The 20,785-nt window shown below is 39.2% G+C and overlaps 1 protein-coding gene across 13 annotated transcripts in view; it reads left to right on the top strand.

Moving 5' to 3' along the window:
* Nucleotides 1-20,785, top strand: part of LOC119475931 (RNA-binding protein Musashi homolog 2) — a 331,608-nt gene that overhangs the window by 292,061 nt on the left and 18,762 nt on the right. For 7 of the 13 annotated variants that reach the window (XM_037749065.1, XM_037749057.1, XM_037749066.1 and 4 more), the window contains one exon: nt 7,584-7,703. The exons of 2 other annotated variants lie outside the window; for them this stretch is intronic. In XM_037749065.1, the coding sequence (XP_037604993.1) occupies nt 7,584-7,703 (120 nt within the window). The remainder of the gene's footprint in view (nt 1-7,583; nt 7,704-20,785) is intronic. 4 more of the 13 variants (XM_037749067.1, XM_037749061.1, XM_037749068.1 and 1 more) reach the window with 1 other exon arrangement.

Here is a 20,785-nt window from a genome sequence, read left to right as displayed (position 1 = left end):
TGCAAATCACATGTAAGGTCTTACATGCTATTATGATGCATCACTGAGACTAGTGTAATTCCACCAGGCCTGCTATTGTACAAAATACAATACAACTAATCAATTTAACACACTGAGAGGGATCGTTCTTAAAATAAATACTTTGTTTTTATAGCGTCTATAGCTTCTTTTTTTTACTGTTACTTCACTTTTACATAATAGTGAAATAAATAGTTAATGTAAGCGTTTTAGTGGAGTATTTTAACATTACAGTATTTCTGTATTTATTTAATGCAAGGAATGTAGATAGTTTTCCTACCATTTTTTTCCACAAAAGATATTTTCCTATGTAAGAGTAACACACGACACTTGCATTGATTTAGTCGTCTAGGAGAATTGCACTTTATCGTAGGTGCGGCTATTATCTTTTACCGGAATATAATATAATCTCATTTCCTGAAATATTTTCCGAGTCCAAAATACCTCACAGAGTTCCATGAGAATGAATTAGACACCTGTGTCCTGACCTTATTTCTCCTTCAATTTCTCATTCTCTTTGTCCCTTCTTCTCTTTGTCTTCTTCTTCTACTGATGTAGCTGCTGTCCTTCTCTGTTCATCTGTCTCACTCATCTCCGCTCTTTACTGTTCATCTGTCTCACTCCTCCCGTCTGCTCCCAACACCGACTAGCTTCAGGCTAAAAGGCTTGTTCACGAGCCCAAACCAAGCTACTGTGTTAACCAGCGTAGCATGAAAACTATGTTAGCCAGCAAGCTAACCCTGGTTAAATGCACTAAAATGCAAGATTTGATATGCATGTGTAGGAATGTCCTTCTATCCTTTTTTTTTGTTCTTGCTAGTTTAGTATAACGCTAAGCTAAAATCTTGGTAAACAAAAAAAACAATAACGCTGCACAATACTCACACTTTCTAAATATTGTGTGTGTAATGTACTCTTGCTAACTGTACACCAGTGATTCCCAAAGACTGGGTCGGGACCCACATATGGGTCGCAGGAGATTTTATTAGGTTTGCCTTGATTTGCAGAATTTCTTCTTTCTTCTTCATCCTTTATTTAACATTTATATCTGCAGTACACTTTTAGCCACATGAGGAAGCCTGAATGTTTGTATTGTTCTGTACTTATAATATGAAAGGCTAGCGTACATTGTTTGTTTTACTGATGAAAGGGAAAAAAGAGCCTGTTAACACATGCATAAAAAGTTGTGATTTATCAAAAGTATATATCTTCGAATTGACTGGTTTACCTATTCAAGATACTAAAAGCTGATGCGGAAATGGCAGTAAAAAATGTCAGGAATGTTCATTTACGCACAAATTTGCTCTTCTCATGATTGATAGATCTTATAATGTTATAAGATAATGTTATGAATTGGGTCGCAACGGTTTGTTATTTTTAATAAGTGGCTCCCCAGAATAAAAAGTTTGGGAAACACTTTATTTCCACTCAAAATGTAAGTGTTGTGCTACATGTAGGCCCCTATTAGCTTTCAGTTTCAGAGAGATATTAAAATGTGGGCATAGGCTTCTTCATCCATAGGGTCGCTGCAGAGCATCAGCTGTCCCTGGGCTCCTCCTGTGCATTACAGAGTTGACAGTTCTTCTTATAGCAGAAATGAGTGGAGTGCTCTGTGACTGATGGCGCTCCTTTGTCAATGACGGGGGGGAGCTGCTGCTGGCAGTTTGGGGCCAAAGAACAGTACAGATTACATTAACATCAGTCAAGCTGTTGTCAGACTGCTGGGACATAAATAGGACCTTATTGATGCATAATGCAGCAACTTTTCATTGTGACGTTTTCTGAGTAATAGGATCAGAAAGTGGCTAGAAAGGCAGTATGCCAAAAAAAGAAATAGTGCAACAGGAGAAAAATGTTAAGGATTTTAGAAAGTTTATTAGCACAAGTTAAGATTATATGACAAAATTCACCTTCCTCTTGACACACGGTACAAAAGCAGGCAATGTTGGGCCCAGCGTGGGTATCTCAGGGCATGGTGGCTGACTTTTGGTAATTCTGTTGTTATGCAACTGCACAGCAGCTTAAAAACACGGTGACATTAGGTGGAATAAATCATCAGTGGTCATGGTGGGGGGCTAGAATTAATTTGACCAATCACACCACCTCATTTTCTGTACTTTAAAAGCAGTGTGATATTCTGCAAAGTGCTTTGACAGTTGTGTAATAGAGAAAACAAAGGTTTTTGACCTGGACCTGTGCAGGCGGTCGGTGCAAAGCAAAACTCCCAGGAAAACCTTGACACAAAAATTGCACTGTGCCGTTTGATCACCGTGACACTGCCCTGCCTCTCCTCCTACTTCAGTACAGTCAAGTTCACAGAGACTCACAAAATACAGGTGCAGGTAGAAAAGAGCCGGGGTGCACCCGAGAAAAATGCTACTTTACAGGCATAACGCCAGCCAGTGTGTGCTATGCACTGTCATGAAAATAGAGCCTTATGTGCTCTGAATGCACATCATGCTCCTTCAACACAGAACTGACAATACCATGAACTGGACATAATGTCCGGTTTAGCTGAGTTTATTTTAGGTAGGGAATGATATGGACACATATGGGGTCACAGTTGCATCACACTATCTATCTATCTATCTATCTATCCATCTATCTATCTATCTATCTATCTATCTATCTATCTATCTATCTATCTATCAATATCTGAATGTGGGTCAATATTTGCAAACAGCGGAGTTGGATGGATAGAAAAATAATAAACACTTTATGGTAACCATCATTTATAAATGGTGAATTGATAGTTCATTAAACTTAGTTAATAGTTATTAAACGATGAAATGATGATTAATAATGTTTAATAATTATTAGTAATGCTGTAATTGATGTTAATTTATCATTAGTTAGTGTAATATATCTCTTATCATAGCTGTTAAGTGACGATAACGATTACGTTCTGATTACATTAGTAAGCTATTTGTTGTTGCACATATTGTAACTTTCTATATATTATATTAAGTATTTGTTAGTGATAACCAAATGATTTGTAAACTTTTAAGAAATTGTCTGGAAAACAATTATAAACATTACATACATGGATGGACCAGAAACCAATTATTAACCATTGACAAAGTATTAACTATCTATCTAAATATTGTTTACAGATGCTCTACAAAGTATTTATCAACCATTTAATTTTTTAAGTTTTTAAGTATTATAATCATAAGTTGCAACTTTATAATAGCCATCCAGGTAATGTTTATAGACGGTTTACAAACCAATTTTTAACCATTAACAAAGTGTTACAAATATCTATATAATATAGAAATTATAGATGATTTACATACAATTTCTTTACGGTTTACAAATCCTATCTTAATCATTAACAGATACTTATATATGTAGTATATAAAATGTTATGTGTGCATCAACATACAAATATAGCATTACTAATAATTAGTAAACATTATTAATTATCATTTCATTATTTGACAGTAAGATAACAATTAATTAATTTTAATTAACTGTCATTTATAAATGATGATTATTATAAAGTGTGACCAAAAAATACCAGTTAATGTCAAAGTTGTAAGGACATAAAATATCTGTAGAAATTTGCAACTATTCTTGTTGTGTAAATTTCTTTATGAAATTTTTATGTTTGTGTTGAGAAAGTGTAATCGCTTGGAGAGAGGGTGAAACGTCTACAAGATTCCTGACAGTCCTCGTCTTTCTTGAGGTCTAATCTTTCTTCCTTTCCGTGCGCACTCCTGAAGAAGGCTGAATTTCCGTGCCGCAGGCTTTAGGAGCGAAAAGCTGAGGACAGTTCCCCGGAGTCCGGACACCAAGGCCCCCGGGCCTCCACAGCTCATAAACAGATGTGTCCTTGTCCCCAGCCAAGCGCAGCCACTCAAGTGGCAAAGCAGGGGCCCAATAATTGTGAAGAATTGAAAGCTAAATATTGGCTTTATCTCCTCAGTAATAAAAGGGCCATGAAATTGATTTAATGCTGCAGCGCTTCTCTTGGGTGGCTTCTTACAGCGTGAGCACAAAACAATGAGCAGCAGCCATCTATTAATTAACCCACCTAATCCTGCAAAGTTAATCTCTCACCACAACTTTGCCCGCAACTAACTTCCAAGCCAGTGGGTCTATTGGGGGTGTCATGACAATGGCAGCGAGGGGAAGATAGATTCAGCACTTAGGAAAGGAGAGAGAGAGAGGGAAAAAGAGGTGCTGCATGAAACGCTGTTCCGCACAGCAACCATGGGGACACTGTAAGTGGAAATGCAGGGGTGCATGGCCATCATTAGCATAGTATCAGAGTTGATTTGTGTTTTTGTGAAAAGAGGCGGAGAATATCATTTGAGCCGTAGGAGTCAGTTCCCGGTGTGGCGCCGCAGCTGTAGCATAAATGCGGCTGATTTTAGTTGTCGTCTTTTTTGTATTCTTTTCCCCCTGTTGCCATGCCGCCACGGTCCCTTATTCTCTCCTGAGCTGTTAGGTAGTCGGGGGGGGAAAAGTGCCATTTCTGTCTCTTCTTCACCTGCCTGCCAGTCGCAACACGATGGCACCTCGCGCCCAACACACACACTCATGGTCGTATTGTGTCGACAGAGTTGTGAATTACCTCCTTCTCAGGCGGCTGATGAAAAGCTATGTGTTTTTCTCTTTGGCTGCGGCTCATCTGACCCTGCCCTGTCACCTCCTCTTCCCCCCCTACCTCCCTCCCTCCCTCCCTCTCATCAGTCTTTTGTGTGAGCCCTTCTTGGTGGAATAGCACTACAAGGCTGACTTGGAAAATAGGTCACCCGCTGGTGCTCCTCTCACCTCCACAGCATTCAAAAAAATAATCCTCTAAGGTGTCCTGTGCCATTTTGTAACATCTAAACCACAGTCTCCCAGAATATGGCCATAAATATAGAAGAAAACGCACACATTCAGCTGAAAAAAGACATCAAGACAGATTCCAATTGAGAGAATTTGGAGCTCTTTTTTTTTCGCTAGTGAGGAAAGTATTTCCTGTGGAGATAATTTTAGGAGGCTGATTAGGCATATAGGCGGTGTTGAGCCCAGAGTGAGGAATCTCATCACCACCGCTAATGACATGCCATTCCTGTGCCGAGAGAGGAGCCCGGGCCCTGGGCATGGACTAGCCTCTGTCAGCCACCTCCAGCTACCGTGTGTTCATTAAGGCCAACAGTGTAATTACAATTCACAGATACTGAGTTGGTTTAATTACAGACTGATTATTAGGCTGATATTTGTTGGAATAATCAGACCCCAAAGAAGTGGATTTATATTTGCATGGTGTTAAGGTCTTTCAGTTATTAGTGTATTATAAACCGACAATTTGGACAGATTTGTGAAGGCTTTTAAAGCTTAAAGGTCCCATATCATGCTCATTTTCAGGTTCATACTTGTATTTTGGGTTTCTACTACAACATGTTTACATGCTTTAATGTTAAAAAAAAAACATTATTTTTCTCATACTGTCTGTCTGACTATACCTGTATTCACCTTCTGTCTGAAACGCTTCGTTTTAGCGTCTGTCTCTTTAAGAACTCCTCCCGGGAAAAAAACAGTCTGCTCTGATTGGCTTGCGAAGGTAGTTCTCAAGCTGTGGGTGGAGATACTCAGATGGGGGGCGGTATATTTTAATGAGTAGGGCCGTCCTCGACCAAAGAAATTCTTACTCGACTAACATACAATTTTGTTGTCTAATCGATAAGTTGATTTAATCGACAGATTTGTAAAACTGAGTTTCTTCCAAAGAATCACACAAAAGGACCACTTTAAATCTTGTGTTTATCATGGTACTTTGCCATGGTACTTTGCCATGGTAATCGACCTCCAAATCAGTATTTGAATGCTTTGTTTTTTGTTTTTTGTATGTAATAATGTATAAATCCCAAAATAGCCTATGAAATAAGGAATAATCCCACAACATTATTCATATTCAACATTAATTATTCTTAGTTATTCTCAGACGGATATCACTGTTTGTTATGTGTAGAGGTGCGTGTGTGTAAAGTAGTGCAGCAGCGGCGCTGTCCCGAAGCTTCAAAGCCCAAAAAATGGTATTCAGGACAGCCCTGCCCGATACCCAAAATGTGTGTGCACAAGCACTGAAAAAGTGAGTTTTTAAAAAAAAAATATGTCCCCTTTAAAGCTTCACAAATCTCAGCGTTAGAGTACTATAAATATTTACCGTAGAGGAAACAAGCACAAGAGACTTGTTCAGTCTTCACATAAGCTAACAGATTGAAGTCTCCTCTGAATGACAAATCATCCAACAGATGTCTCCATTTGATTGTGGGACATATTTTTCTACTGTATATCTTCTACCTGAATAGCCCAACAAAAAAAAAATGTGGAATACTTTGCCTCTCTTCCATTACAGTGGATGATTCTGATTCCATAGAAACCCACAGTAATTGGGAGCACACTCCCGAACAAAATGCAGGGATGGTCCCCAGAGGTAGGGCTATTATGCCCATGTCTGTGCAGCTCAGAAGTGGCTGTAATCTTTCATCCAAAGCATGTGACATAAACACTCCCCAGAGCCAAATGCTTTCACTAATGTAATCAGGGGGAATAGCGAAAGTCAGTTTACTCACAGTTTTATAGATGAATAAGAATTTGCACCTTTTCAGTCAGACAGAAATCTTCTATGAAAGGGAAATTGAGAGGATATGAGTTTAAAGTACATACTATATAGTAAATATTCCAATACGATCACTCTAATGTTAGTTATTGTTTATTACGTTTTAAAGAGGCTCATTTTCAGATGCATACTTGTATTTTTGGTTTCTAGTAGAACATGTTTACATGCTTTAAGGTTCAAAAAATGGTTTATTTTTCTTATACCGGCTGTGCTGCACCTGTGTTTGAAATGCTTTGTTTGAGCTCCTGCCCCCCAAAAAAAAAGCCCAGTCTGCTCTGATTGGTCAGCTGAACCAAACTCTTCGGACTCCGCTCCAGCTCCGCTCTAACTAGCTTTGTTTTAGGACGTGCCAAACTAGCCGCTAGGCAAAATGTGTTACTTAGTTACATCACCGCGTTACGGAAGAAAAGGCGGGACTTCAAGCAAGGTTTTTCAGGCAGTTCAGGACTAGTGTTTCTATGGGGGAGAGTAACTCCCTTTGGCGTGGACTTTGGGCTTTGTGACTTTACAGACATTTTAACAAGCACAAAAAACTATATAAAACACTAAAGGAAAGAGAAAAAGCACAAGAGCATAATAGGTCCTTTTTAAATCATTAATTCATGTTTTTGTTTAATTGAATTTGATATCTTGCCTCATGATGATCACACATGGAAGCTGCACAAGTTATTCTTATTTGAATGTGATATTCTGGGAATTGCTCATGGCTATCCTTCTGTTTCTGTGAATGGATCAGTGGGTCTGTGGGGTTTTGAATATCACAGTGGGTTCAGTAAGAGTCTGCTGATAGATGTCGCCCCGACATGAGCCCCCGTCTTTGACAGCTATAGTTTTATCCCGTAGCTCAGCGCTGGTATCAACATTTCTCCTGTAGCTCTGGGACGTACTCATCCATGTGCAGGAAGTGATGCGTGTGTGTATATGTGTGTGTGTGTGTATGTGCCTGCAGGCTTCCCAGCGACGGCATACGGACCGGTGGCGGCAGCGGCGGTAGCAGCAGCGCGTGGCTCAGGTAGGGGGGCCCGTGGAAGAGGCGGCTACTTGGCGTACCCACAGAGCACAGGGCCAGGTAAACGCTCTGTCCATGTTCTGTGTGGCTGCTGCTCTCTCCAACTTCTCCTGCTCTGCTTCTCCCCATAGACATAGTCCCCCGAGCCCACACATACACACGCTCGGCAACAATTTGAGTTCAGACTGACAGCATCGTACACACACACACAGTAGAGATTTTATATATATATACACGGTTCTTACACTGTAAAATGGTTGCTTTGATCTGACTCAAAAATATGGAGGGAACATTTTCCAAACACTAGTAGGGAAAACGCAATAATATACAGTAACTGTCACACTAAAAATTGAGTAGAGCCTACATGAAAAAGTCAAAAAAGTTCAACCATTATTATCAGCATATGAAATACATCAGACTCTATTAGAGAATTGATGTGAAAATTTAGTTGCAGCAACTGTAACAGTACATTTAACAACTCATTTGTGTGTTGCATAAAATTGACATTAAATAATTAGTTAGCATTAACACAATTCACATTTCAACAAATTTCACAATATTAACATTAAATTGTTTGTTTAATAACCACGACATGAAGCAATTCTTCTTAATATCACACAATCTCAACTCCCTGTAGAGTACATTTAAATGTAAACATGTAAACATAGCAAACCAAATCAGAGATAAACAACTTCTGAGAGATTAGAAGAGGGAAAAACTGTTGTTCCCTCCATAAAAATTACAATTTGACCCTGCAATGTATTTAAGATCAGTTTCCAAAATACCTAAACTCTATTAAATTTTTGTTAAGCCATTTAGTCAGAAAATAAAGCTTACTTAAAAACCTTCACAGCTCCAACACACCTCATTCCGGAACATAATTAACTAAGCTTACAGACACTACACAGTACCGACACGTGTACCGAGTGTCCCAAGAAAGTTGACAATAATCACAGTTTCCAAAATGACAAACTTCTGTAAAGATACTCATGACAATTTTTAAAGTGCAGCTCAATGTCAATCGATTCAACCGTGAACTTCACACCAGTAATTTAAGCTCCTAAACTAGAATACTCAGTATGAACACACATACTTGAGTACACAATAAAAAGCCCTCCCGCCCCCCCAAAAAAGCACAAGCCGTGTCGGCCCAATAGCAATGTTGGATTATCTAAATCAGTGTTTTAAGTCTCCCAAAGAGTCTTTAAAAGACTTCAGAAGAATATTACTCTCTGCTGTTCCCTATAAGACACACAGATAGACCATGATTAGTATCTAACATTTGTGTATGAAAGCACAAATATAAAATCAAGAGATGTTAAGTGATTGAATTCAGATGATGCTTCATTTCTTTACTCTTGCCGGAGTAAAACACATCATCTTCTTTTGAAAAATGGTCAGCTACAGACATTCCAACAGTGTCAATGAGGAGCAAATTGTTTTCTTTGAAATCATTGTGTAAACAACAAACTACTTAATAATTTATTAATCAACCCTGTTAGAACTTTTAAATGGGTGCCATTAACACACATTGGTCTGTATCCAGCTGGGACATACTGTGCATGTAGACTCAAAGAGAGCAGAAAGTCTTTGTTAATCTGTTGGATAGGAACCTGTTGGTTCCTCTGACATACAAGAGGTATACAAAATAAAAGAGGCACCATTTAATGTGATTAAATTGAGTACTCCTTCTCAAGTCAGAGAGGGACTGACTCGCCTCTACAGTCAGTCTGTGTGAGGCAATCAAGTCATGACTTTATGTTTAACAATAATGCATATAAATCTGCAATCAAATATAATATATATTTCTATTTTTTATATCTCTTAACACACAAATTTATCCACTTCTGTAAAAATCTAAATAAATAAAAAAAAAACAATATACAAAAGCTCATAGGTATGTTTCCAAGTTTTTCTCAATTACCCAAGAATAACCCTGTAAAATAACCTTTCCTTTCTTCAGCTAATCGTTCCACACTCACTGCAACTGAAATAATAAAAAAAAATGCGCTTTTACCAAAACTAAATTAATGCCGGCCTGAGCCTTGGCTTGGGAGCTAATGGCCTAAAACAAATGGCTGCTCATTCAAGCTACCGAAATAAAACAACACATGCAATGTTAGTTTATACCCACAAGTCCATGGGATGTTAGCTGAAGCATGAGCAAGGGAAAGAGGGAGAACAGACGGTGAACTGATGGATTAAAGCAGCGAGTAGATTTCAAGACGGACGCTGCAACAGTCCAACACGATGCTCTGGCTGGCAGCGACAGTTCAGAATGAAGCTGTAGCAGGCGCTGCCCTCTCTGCCCAATGAATACAAATGCCCTTCCCTTCAGTCACTTTAATCAATCAGCCATTAAAAAGATATAGTTACACATAGTATGCCTTTTAGATTATGAATAGGATACAATAATCTAAAAGTAGGTAACAGCTATTCAAGGAGCTTTTCCTTGAAATCCTGGCATCAAACATTTGGGTAAATAGTATGAGTTAAAAAAAAGTGTGGAAACTAGGAAATACTTTTACACTTTGCCTAGATATTTGACTGCCAGAAGAATATTTTCTATGCCAGTTAAGAAGTTTTTTTTCGTTTGATATGTCATTACCACCATCCATGGTAAACCAATCTAGGTATAGTGAAATGTCAGCAGTAGCACTCAACCAATTTATACTACAGTCAGTCATGTTTTCTTCTTTGCTACCACTCTTCTCTACTTTCTCATGTACTTTTCGATCTATCTGGTATCTGGTCAAACAGCCCTGTCTCCTAAATTACCTTCCCATACAACTAAATTCTTTTCTCAATTATTTTTGGAGAGAAACGTATTTGGTCGTGGATTACGTTTGTCTTTGACGTATCACAAATACCTTTGTAAAAATAGTCCGCGCAGCAAGCAACATAGTACGAGTGACACGCAGAGCAGGTGACGTATGTGGATCAAGCAACTGTTAATGAAAGTTACATGGAATAATGGTCGTGTCTAGAAGGTAGTGGCGAATGAGTCGGTCAAGCAAACGCCAGACTTTCCCCCAGGAGACTGCTGTTCGTGTCCCGTGTGACACGTAGTCATTTTAAGCCTTACCATGATGTTTTGTTTTTACTAAACCTAACCAAGTAGTTTTGTTGCATTTTGGTTTTGGATTGTTTCAATGTCATTGTCATTTTAAGCCATATAATGATGTTTTAAAACGTTAACCACGTGTTTAAAACTATTTAAAACTGTGTTTAGTTGTATGGGAACCAGTGTTAATTTCGTTGAAGAAAACCATAATGAAATATGTTCGTCAACAACCTTTTTTTCCATGACTAAAACGAGACGATGGCAAGACGGCACCGAAGTCATCAAACACTAACGGTGATATCAAACAAGCAATATCGTTGATGAAAAAAGAGGAGCCTAAAATTGTAGTTTAAAAGCTTTACTAAAATCTCTCTTCATTTTTGTCACCTTCCAACTTCTCTTCCCCTCTCTCTGTCTCTCTCTCTCTCTCTCTCTCTCTCTCTCTCTGTCTCAAACACACACACAACGAGCTGTGACGGCGGCGCACAGTCCGTCTCTGTCCTTCTTGTCTCACACCTGAGGTGTCCTGACAATTGTGCTACTATAAGTTAACGGTTAGCGGGTCGGGTTGGGTGGTTGAGTAACACATATTTTTACATGTTGGGTGGGCGGATTGGCTCTCATAACGGACCGGTGGGTGCGACTGAACCTCGCAGCACTAATGAGCGCAGTCAGGAGGACTCAAACTAACTGCAAAGCTGCATTCTTAATCATTCAACCTGTGTTTTTCATCAGATAATGATAAGATACAATTTTATGTGTAATCAGTTTGATTAAAATGACAGAAATGTTCAATATAATCTGATGACCAAACAGGATTAAGATTAAATAAAATTGGAATTACTGCCAAATTACTCCAATATTTACCTCAAAATGTATCGGAAATTACTTTATTATAAACATTATTTAATAATTATAATCTGCTATTTTCCCAATAATTTATTTAATACATTTCCAGGAAAAGAATACACAGTCAATTGATAGGCTTTATTTCCATATCTGCTGATAAATAGATGATAATTATCAAATAACTTCTCTGAAATTTCTTTAAAAAACTCCCTGAATCATTACATTAGCTACCAGGTTACATTTGTGTAGACAATAAGTCACACAATGGTGAGATTTGTGCCTGATCAGAAGTGTCTTCTATTAGTTTTGGTTTTCCACCTCCGATGAAGAGCAGCACACAGCCGCTTCTCAAGCCTAAGGGACCTATTTTAATGATTATATGCTATTTTAACATATAATTATTTAATCATGTTTATGATAAAGTAATTTTCGATACATTTTGAGGTAAATATTGGAGTATTTGTCAGTAATTCCAAAGAAATTTCAAATACTTGCTAATTATCAGCTAATTACCATGAAATTTGCGGACCTGTAAAATGAAGTGTTACCAAAAATAGCTGACAAAAATAAGAGACAAAACCTTTTTACTAAAATCTGATGACTTTTCAGCGACTAAAACTGGACTAAAACGCTTTGAGTTGTCGTCGACTAAAGCTAGACTAAAACTATGAAGGACAAAAATAACATGAAAGTGACTAAAACTAATAAACATTTAAGACTAAATCTAAAATAGCTGCCAAAATTAACACCTATGGGAATGTAATTTTGTTGGAGACAGGGTTGGGTCAAAGCACCCTAAACTTTGGACACTTTACTAATGATTTTTTGTCATGTGGCTGCTGCGCCCATTAAATCTTATGTTGCACTGGTGTGCTACAGTGTATGAGTAATTACAAATGTTTAAAAGTTCAAATAGAAAGATAAGTCAGTGTCAAAAACATCAACTTCCAACACACACTCTCCATTAAAGCATAAATACAGACACTACACAATGTATTCACATACAGACGAATATCTGCCAAGAGATTAGTTCCAAAAATCAGGAAGCAAGTTTCTCTCGGTCTTAAACACAGCATCGATTAACTTGTTGGCTTCATTTAGACACACTGCTTTCACCACCCTTACAACTGTAGATCATTCAATAGCTGTCAATAATAGCTCCCCTGACTGAACACACAGCCTCCAGGATTTATAGGGAAGAGTGTCTTTCCTAATCAGACATACTATTAGAAGCTCGTTGGCTGTTTTAATTGTAACTCAGATGCTGTCTGGTTTGTGCAGTCACTCACAGATATAAAGTCAGCAGACAGTTGCTAATGCCAAATGTGCCGTGATACCTGAAGATGCACACGTTTGAACACAGGGACAGCTACAGTGCGAGCGGCTAGTGTACAGTATTCACACGTGCACACACATATACAGACAAACAAAGTCCCCCCCCCCGGTGTCCTCATTTGCACTAAATTCAAATCAACACAGGGAACACTGGAGGCCAATCAGATGCTCTTTCTTTCATTTGATTTTGCATTTTCTAAAAACAAACAATTCGCCCCAACAATTGCAATGAACATCTCTAAGAAGCAGGAATGTTGATTTGGGGTTAGCAGCAGCCAGGAAGCAAGAGACGTGATGGCAACCATTATGTACAGTTTAATTCTGACAGCTGCAAATGGAAGGGAGACAAGTAAATGACTGTGAACAGGAGCGGGAGGGGGTGAGGGGGTTAGAGTGGTAAACAGTGACATCATAGGCCTGTTTTAGAGTACTTAAACAGCCATGAGCCAGCAAAACATCACTCAGTGAAACCTCCATGCTCCCCTCAGTATATGGCAGAATCTGTCAGCAAAATCATTATCACAATAACAGCAAGAAATTCTGAAAACATGAATGTGGTAAAATATCAGTAGGTTGAAATCAGCTGTATCCTTGTTATATTGTTACAATTTATTATTAACTGTTCTATTCTGGATAGAGAAAAGCTTTACCGATGCATCTTGATGATATAACAAGTGCAGCCCTTCGTTCTGTGGTTTGTGGCTTTTTGACAAAATGATTTATTGATGATTTATCAAGTGTTTGAGATGATGCTAATGCCATACTACTACATGGATTAATACATTCAGCGGTCTCTTCTCTCTATACCGACACAGACGGAACAGAGGACACAGATTGTTTAGGCTTGACCTTCCTCTCTGTGTATTGTCTGGGGATGCAGCTCCGTCCTATCTTGCAATGTAATTTGCAGCACAGTCGGGCAAAAATCAACTCAGGAATAGCAATTCTAGTGGTTTATATTTTTTTTATTCTCTAATTTTAGTGCCGTTTTTTTCTTGTAAAAAAGCCTTATGTATGATGTAAGAGTGGATTCTTTGTGCTTTGACTCCACCTACAGTTCCCATAGAGCAGCAACATAACTATATACTGTGTCTATGACCCAGTAGGTAGGATGCAGGGTGGGTGGGGTGTAACTTAACATGGCATTCAAAACCAAAGAAGTTTAAATGTAAAAAAGAATAAATAAAACAATTTCTTAAACATCCCTAATATATCCCAATAAAATTATTATTATTATTTGATATATGTTTCTTTACAAGAAACCTTTTTGGTGCAGGTATTGCCTTTCTGAGGCTGTGAGGCTTGTTTGTTGGGCTGCGAGCTTGTTTGTCAGCAATACACACAGAGAGTGTTTGTGAACATGGAAGACATTTTCAAATCCCTGACAGAGGGCACTTTCACCTACTCCAAAGCTCAGCAGACGAAATGACAGCAGCTGACTTCCCTCTCTATGACAGACCACTGCTGATGACAAGGTGTATTTTGGACTTTCTCACTTTATGGCCCCCCTTGTGTACCACAACAAGAAAAGTTACTGAAGATGTAGACTCTGCAACATCTTACAAACTTTGCGAAGATACCGTATATCCTATATCCTACATTACTGTTACCAGAGAAGATCTTTTGCTAATTTTTAATTTGCTAAATATACATTCTCTTGCAGTCAAGTACAGATAATAATAGATTTACATTTAAATACTACGCAAGAGCTCGTAATTATTTGTCTTACTAACAAATCAATAGTTTCCTTCTGTAAAAACATGCAGTTAAAGTTACTGTAGACAAGTTGAAACAAATAGAGTCCGCACCCAAATAGCTCAATTTTTACGGATTTTAATGCGGGGATTCATTTCGCAATAATGACCAGCTCGCTGGAAATTATCCCGCTTATTACACGGCTACCTACTAAAGAAATCTATAATTTGTCACGAAATATTGATTTAAAAATGGTTCAATGACAGAACTGCATCCCTAGCAACAGTCTGTTATTCATAGCAGCAGTCTGCTATAAAGAAATAACAGACCGCAGAACGCCGTGATTGATGAATCAGAATCGAGTTTTCAACAAAGCCCTGTAAGAGCTGCCACACCGGTGGCATTTTTTTTCATGCAATTCATTTGCACGTCAATACATTTTTTGAAATGCTTTTTTGTCAAGAATACTTAAAAGAAGAATACGAAAACGCGACACTTTTTTTTAGTGAATAAAGGCGTCAACCAATCACGTCGTGCGAAAACGGGTTGAGTTGTGCCTATATTTATGAAATAACAACACGGAGGCTCTTTAGTCCGAACCAGGATTGAAAAACTTTATTACCCCTTCAACCTTAGACAAAGAGGCAGCGTAGACCAGATCCACTTCTTCTGTTCTTACCTTTCACATAAAAAGCCCAAGACATATAAGATTCACAGGCGACTATTTCGCATTTTCATGTCGTTTATTTGACATAGAAAGAAGACAAAAAAAACAATCACAAGGGGTAAGTGGTAACACCTATTTCCAACTTGGTCATAGAAAACAGGACAGACATAACACAGAATCCCTAAAAATAATAAGCTTAATAAGCACAAAACCAAGGACATCCTACAAATAGAAAACAACAGAAAAGAAACTTCCAAACCCTGTCCTAGTATTTTTCTTTAGAAAAACACACGGTCATACTTTATATTAGAGTTTATATTAACTCAGTCCCTCATTCACACGTTTAAACATGTCATGCCCCGTGTGTAAGGCCTTAACACTGCTGTGTAACCGTAGACAAGTCTCTCATTTTAAAGCAAGAATAGTACAGTTATGACAGTTGGAACACTGAGTCGTGGTTACTTCTAGGACAGGCTAAGCAATATGTTTTATTAGCAAACGTTGCATCTGAGGTGGGTGTCAGTCCAGACGCTTTTTGAAGAGGTGGGTCTTCAGTCTGTATTTGAGGTGTTTTCTGCCCTGATCTCTACCAGGAGCATGTTGCACCACTAAGAGCAAAGAACAAGGACTAGTCCTTGATGCGTGTTTGTGAGGAAGTTTTGAGAGACTGTGGCTCCGGCGACAAGTAGATCAGAGAGATCTGGAGTTTACCATCGCTGGAGGTAGAGAGGTGCTGGCCAATACATGGCTTTTAAGCCGGTAGCACGGATTTGAACTCATTTGAACTACTACGGGGTGCCACTGGAGGATGCAAAGGGCAGTCACTTTATATCATTTGGAGGGGCCGAACATCTGCATAGTGGAGCAGCAAGGAGGAAATTGCTATTTGGAGATGACTAATGCATGCACTAGCACCTGGGCTGCATTTTGGACAAGTATAATCCACCTCTGCTGGTGATATAAAGGATGAACCTCATAAATGTGCCACTGCTGACACTTTAAATGAATGTCAGGGTAGTTCATACATGAACGTAATTCTAATATTAGACATTAAGTTTATTATAGAATCCCCATTAGCTGTGCCCTAAGCACAGCTAGTCTTCCTGGGGTCCCCTGGGGACATTTATGTCACAACAACAGCACTAGATCACTCATTCTTTAAAGGAAAAGCTAGTTATCATTCTGTTTTCTACATTTTAAAGTATCTGAACTCTCCTGTGCTATAGGATTGTCAGATAAAAACAGAGGAAAAATGCAAGTGATGCAGATGGTTCTGACAGTCAGGGGAACTTCACAGTCCCAGCCTACTCTGGTTGAGTGTTTTCCTGAGTCCACTCTGAGCTTTCTGCGAAGCTCAAATGTCAGTCTCAGATCTACCTTCAGTGTACACAAAGCTCCCATTCAGCTGCTTTTAGAGGCCTGGCTACTTGCTATGTACAGTATGTCTGACTTGACTCAGGTGTTCAAAACTGGAAATAGAGGTTGGCTGTGGTCAGAAATTGACTGCAGTATAGATCGCAGAGGGTGTCTCCGTCATTTTTATTGGACTTAAGATGGTCTTTTTAAAAGCCCATTCCTCCCCTCAGTTAGTTGTTGCTCTTCTTTGTTCTTTTACTCATCTCACTTCTTCTCCCCACACTCTTTTTTCCTTTGCCAATGAAAAGAAGGAAACTCGTGTGACGACATATTTCCAAATTAAGATCGTTATCAATTTCCTCTGTGATCTTCAGCAGTGCCTGAGAGGAGACCAGGATTGGCTGTGTGCACTGGTCTTAATCAATCTGGCTCTTTGTGTGAGCTCAGGTCCATTTTGTCCCAGATGCTAATCTGCAGAGCTCAGCTCTGAGGCCAGAGGCGCTTTACATGTATTTGGTGCAAAACAACATGAGCAGGCACGCCAAGCCCATCCTGCTTGGGTTTTTTTGTCTAAGGCCCAGGGAAAGATGTGACACATCGGGGGAGGGCAAAGTGTCCTTTGCGCCTCCGCCGCGAAGCGGTGTCTCTCTCACAGCTTGTGGTAGGCAGATGCTCCGAGGTTACAGGCACAGGCTTTAGGGACATCACCACTCTGCCCTCCAGGGGCTGCACACGTAACACACTCTCTAAAGAAAACTTACTCAAGGCTTAATGGAGTGAGGTATTTTGTACTCACTCCTGTAAAATTCACTTATGAAATATAGTATGGTGTTTGTCCCTCCTAATAAGTACACGATTTCAGTTTCATTTGCATTATACATTTATTTTGAAGTGAGATTATTACATATTACTTATTTGTAATTACATGCAAATTGCAATGTAAATTTGCATAGTTTACTGCTTACCTATTTGAATACATCACAGCATTTTGTTCATTTTATAGACATAAAATATTACTAAATGAAATTTTGTAAGATGTAAGAAGACTATTCACACACAATTGACTTCATGCAAGAAACCACTCGTAAGAGCAGATTTGTTTTAAGTGGCTTGTACGAGTGATTTAGGAGAACTTTCTCAATTTTCTCGTATTTTCATTTTCTCTTAGGCACGAACATAATTTTCAGTGGTCCACACCTCTAGGAGTCATGTGTTATCAGTCTGCTGTTATCTAATCTAAGTTTGTTCCCTGATGATGTGTATTTCATTGCTTGAAAGCAATTTTGAGTTTGAAAATCCGATAAAAAAATTACTTCATAATTAGGTTGATATTATCCTGTTTGACTCTGCAAATCAAATTATAATATCATTCTAAATGTATTCACATAGCCTAACGATATCATAATTTGACTTAAATTGGCCATTGATTCTATTGTATAACACTTCAATATCAAGAAGGAACATCTCAAACTGCAAAACAACTAGAATTATGCCTAACTGAAGGTAAGCTTGTCTTGGCGCATCATGGCCGACTACTTCGTTTGGATGCGCGTCAGGCCCTTTAGAGAGCGTGGCTTTAGTCAGTGATAGTATTGGTAGATGAAAAGGCATGACCCTTAGCCTTATATGGAGATCATAGTGGCGTTATTTATGCTTATTCACACATTCTCATGAACACACAGGTGGCATTCTCAAGTTACGCAGTCATTTACACAGTTATCTGCAGCTAGGAGTGTTTGCTGAATCTGACGTGGCACACATACGAGCCCGCGGTACGTAAAAAAGTAAAGCTTGGCATACATTGTACCATTTTAGCCTGTTTCTGCTGAGAATTTTGAGCTGCATGACTCATTTCGACAGTGTTTTAACTCCTTCCGACCGGCCTTCGGACAATCGGATGAATTTCCGAAGTCAGAAATTTTGGTCGGCTGTCCACAGGTTTCTCGCACAGTTTAGCAGGAGCCACGAGCAGATTCCCAACGGCAGTGCCTTTTTTTCTACTTTTCTTACAATTAGAGCGTAGCTATTAAGATAACGATGTACAATAGTATGTAGCAAAAACGTAGCTAGCTTACCTCCAATTTCTCTCTGCAAAATGGACAAGCCATACTGTCCACGTCTTCGTAGCCACCTGCGAGTCCATATGCGCTCTTGGCACAGATGGCCAAAGCAGTAAGTTTCTTGGCCTCGTAGCATTGTGACTAGTACACACCTCTGCTAGCTAGCAAACAACTTTACCTGCCTCAGAGCTTTCCTACGAATCTTTATTGACACTGTCAACAGCTAGAACGGTCCGCAGGGGCCAGACGGGCCGACGGGCCGTGTTTTTTTTTCTATTTTACACGTACAATGTCAGCACTCAAGTTGTGGCTGACAATCGACCGTACAGTGTGAGCGCATAAATCGTGAGCTTTGGCTTTTCATCGCAAACGATTCTCGTACGTGAAGTACTACCCACTTACTAAAATTGTACATTGTATACCCAGCTTTCGAGAAAGTTAAGACTAATACGAAAATATTATTGCTACGAGGTACATATCTGAGTGAGCATTGCTGTAGAATCATAATTCTTTCAAGTTATTCCTATTGTCCTTCCCTCTGTATCTAATGGCCATTAGATGTAGCCAGTATCACTCTCATATTTCAGTCACACTGAGTCTTAGATTTTCTTCAGACCACATAAGCCTGAGCAGACATGTTTTGAAAAAATGTGTTCAGCAAAAGCCATGGCTGTCAGCTCTGAGGCTGCTCACGATAGGATAATCTGTGCCGACTGTCGATAACTGAGTGCCCTTCTCAGTCCCAACTAGACCAGATCCCACACAGGTTCAAATCTGCATGGAAATCATTTAGTGTGCACTGATTTACTACACTGTTGCACATTGTTTTACCCAGATCCAGTGTTCACAATTCCTCTGTAACTTCCCACAATCATTCCCCACCAAGGCTGAAGGTAATATATAATCAGTAGCTCTGTTGAGTTTGTCCATTACTGGAAAAAGAGAGGAGACAGCAAGAAAGGGAAAAAGCAGGCATAAAAATGAAAAGTGAAAAAAAAAACAGAGGCTTGAGTATGGGTGAGTAAATGCAAGGAGAAATCATCTGTTAAAATTAATTAGCCAGGGCTTCTCTGAACACAAAATGACAAGACTTAATATGTATTATTTATGAATGTCTGTGCTCTCTGAAAAAGGATGTCTAGTGCTGTTAATTACTCAGCCATTCATTCAGACAAGATTATTTATCAATGGAAAGTGAAAGCAAGGCTAGACAGCAAAAGAGCTGTAGTTTCTTTCACGCTATTTTTAAATGACATTGGTGAAAAATGGAAAAGCTAATTATGGTAGCTCTGAAATTCAAAGCTAATTTGAGAAGCAGCATGTCAGGTTTATTGCATCTTCTGTAGAGTGATGTGTTTGATGTCCACCGAGGAATCTCACTGGCGCCGCGAGGGAAAGGGAGGAGCGACTGCATGAAAGATTATTCCTTGCAGAAATGAAAATAACTTATGTTAATAGATTTTTAGAATCCCTTATTCCCATTATTCCCTGAAGAAATAGCAGGTATATTTATGTACAAGCCGTGCCTGAGATGGGCCGGTACTCACCGGAACTTCTAATTTTTGTCCACATGATTACCCTTACTTCTTATTGCGTACCGCCACCTCCTGGTGAGTCTAGCTATGCACCGTCTGAAAAGAGCTTAACTGTGTTTACAATCACTAAGCGTGAATAAACACTTCAGGTCGCGGTTACGCCCGTGAGACGCAGCTGAGACGCGAGCCTGCACAGAGCCAGTGCAGACAGCTGCTTAGATATTTCTATAGTAGCTAGCTGTAGTGCAAATGACTCCGAGGCTGTCGGTGCTAGTTGCGGACGGCACAACACCGAGCCTCCCCCATCACCTGCCAACTATTATGGCGGCAGTGACACTTGGCACCATGGGCAACAGTGCACTTGACCTTATCCTTCAACTATAGGTCTTATATGGCATTCATCTGCTTTTATCCAATTTATGAATGTCAAAAAAATATGACAACAAAGCACTGAAGGCTTGCATGCTTTTCAAGTCTGAGCCAATGCAACAATGCTGTTCTGTCATAGTGTATATATATACCATTATTGCAAGGGGTAAATGTTGATTTACCAGAAGGTATAGGAAGAGATTTAAATAAGA

This window comes from Sebastes umbrosus, chromosome 17 (genome assembly GCF_015220745.1).
Source record: "Sebastes umbrosus isolate fSebUmb1 chromosome 17, fSebUmb1.pri, whole genome shotgun sequence".
NCBI classification, from domain to species: domain Eukaryota; kingdom Metazoa; phylum Chordata; class Actinopteri; order Perciformes; family Sebastidae; genus Sebastes; species Sebastes umbrosus.
The sequence above is the reverse complement of the archived record's forward strand: the minus strand, read 5'-3'. Positions and strand labels throughout refer to the sequence as shown.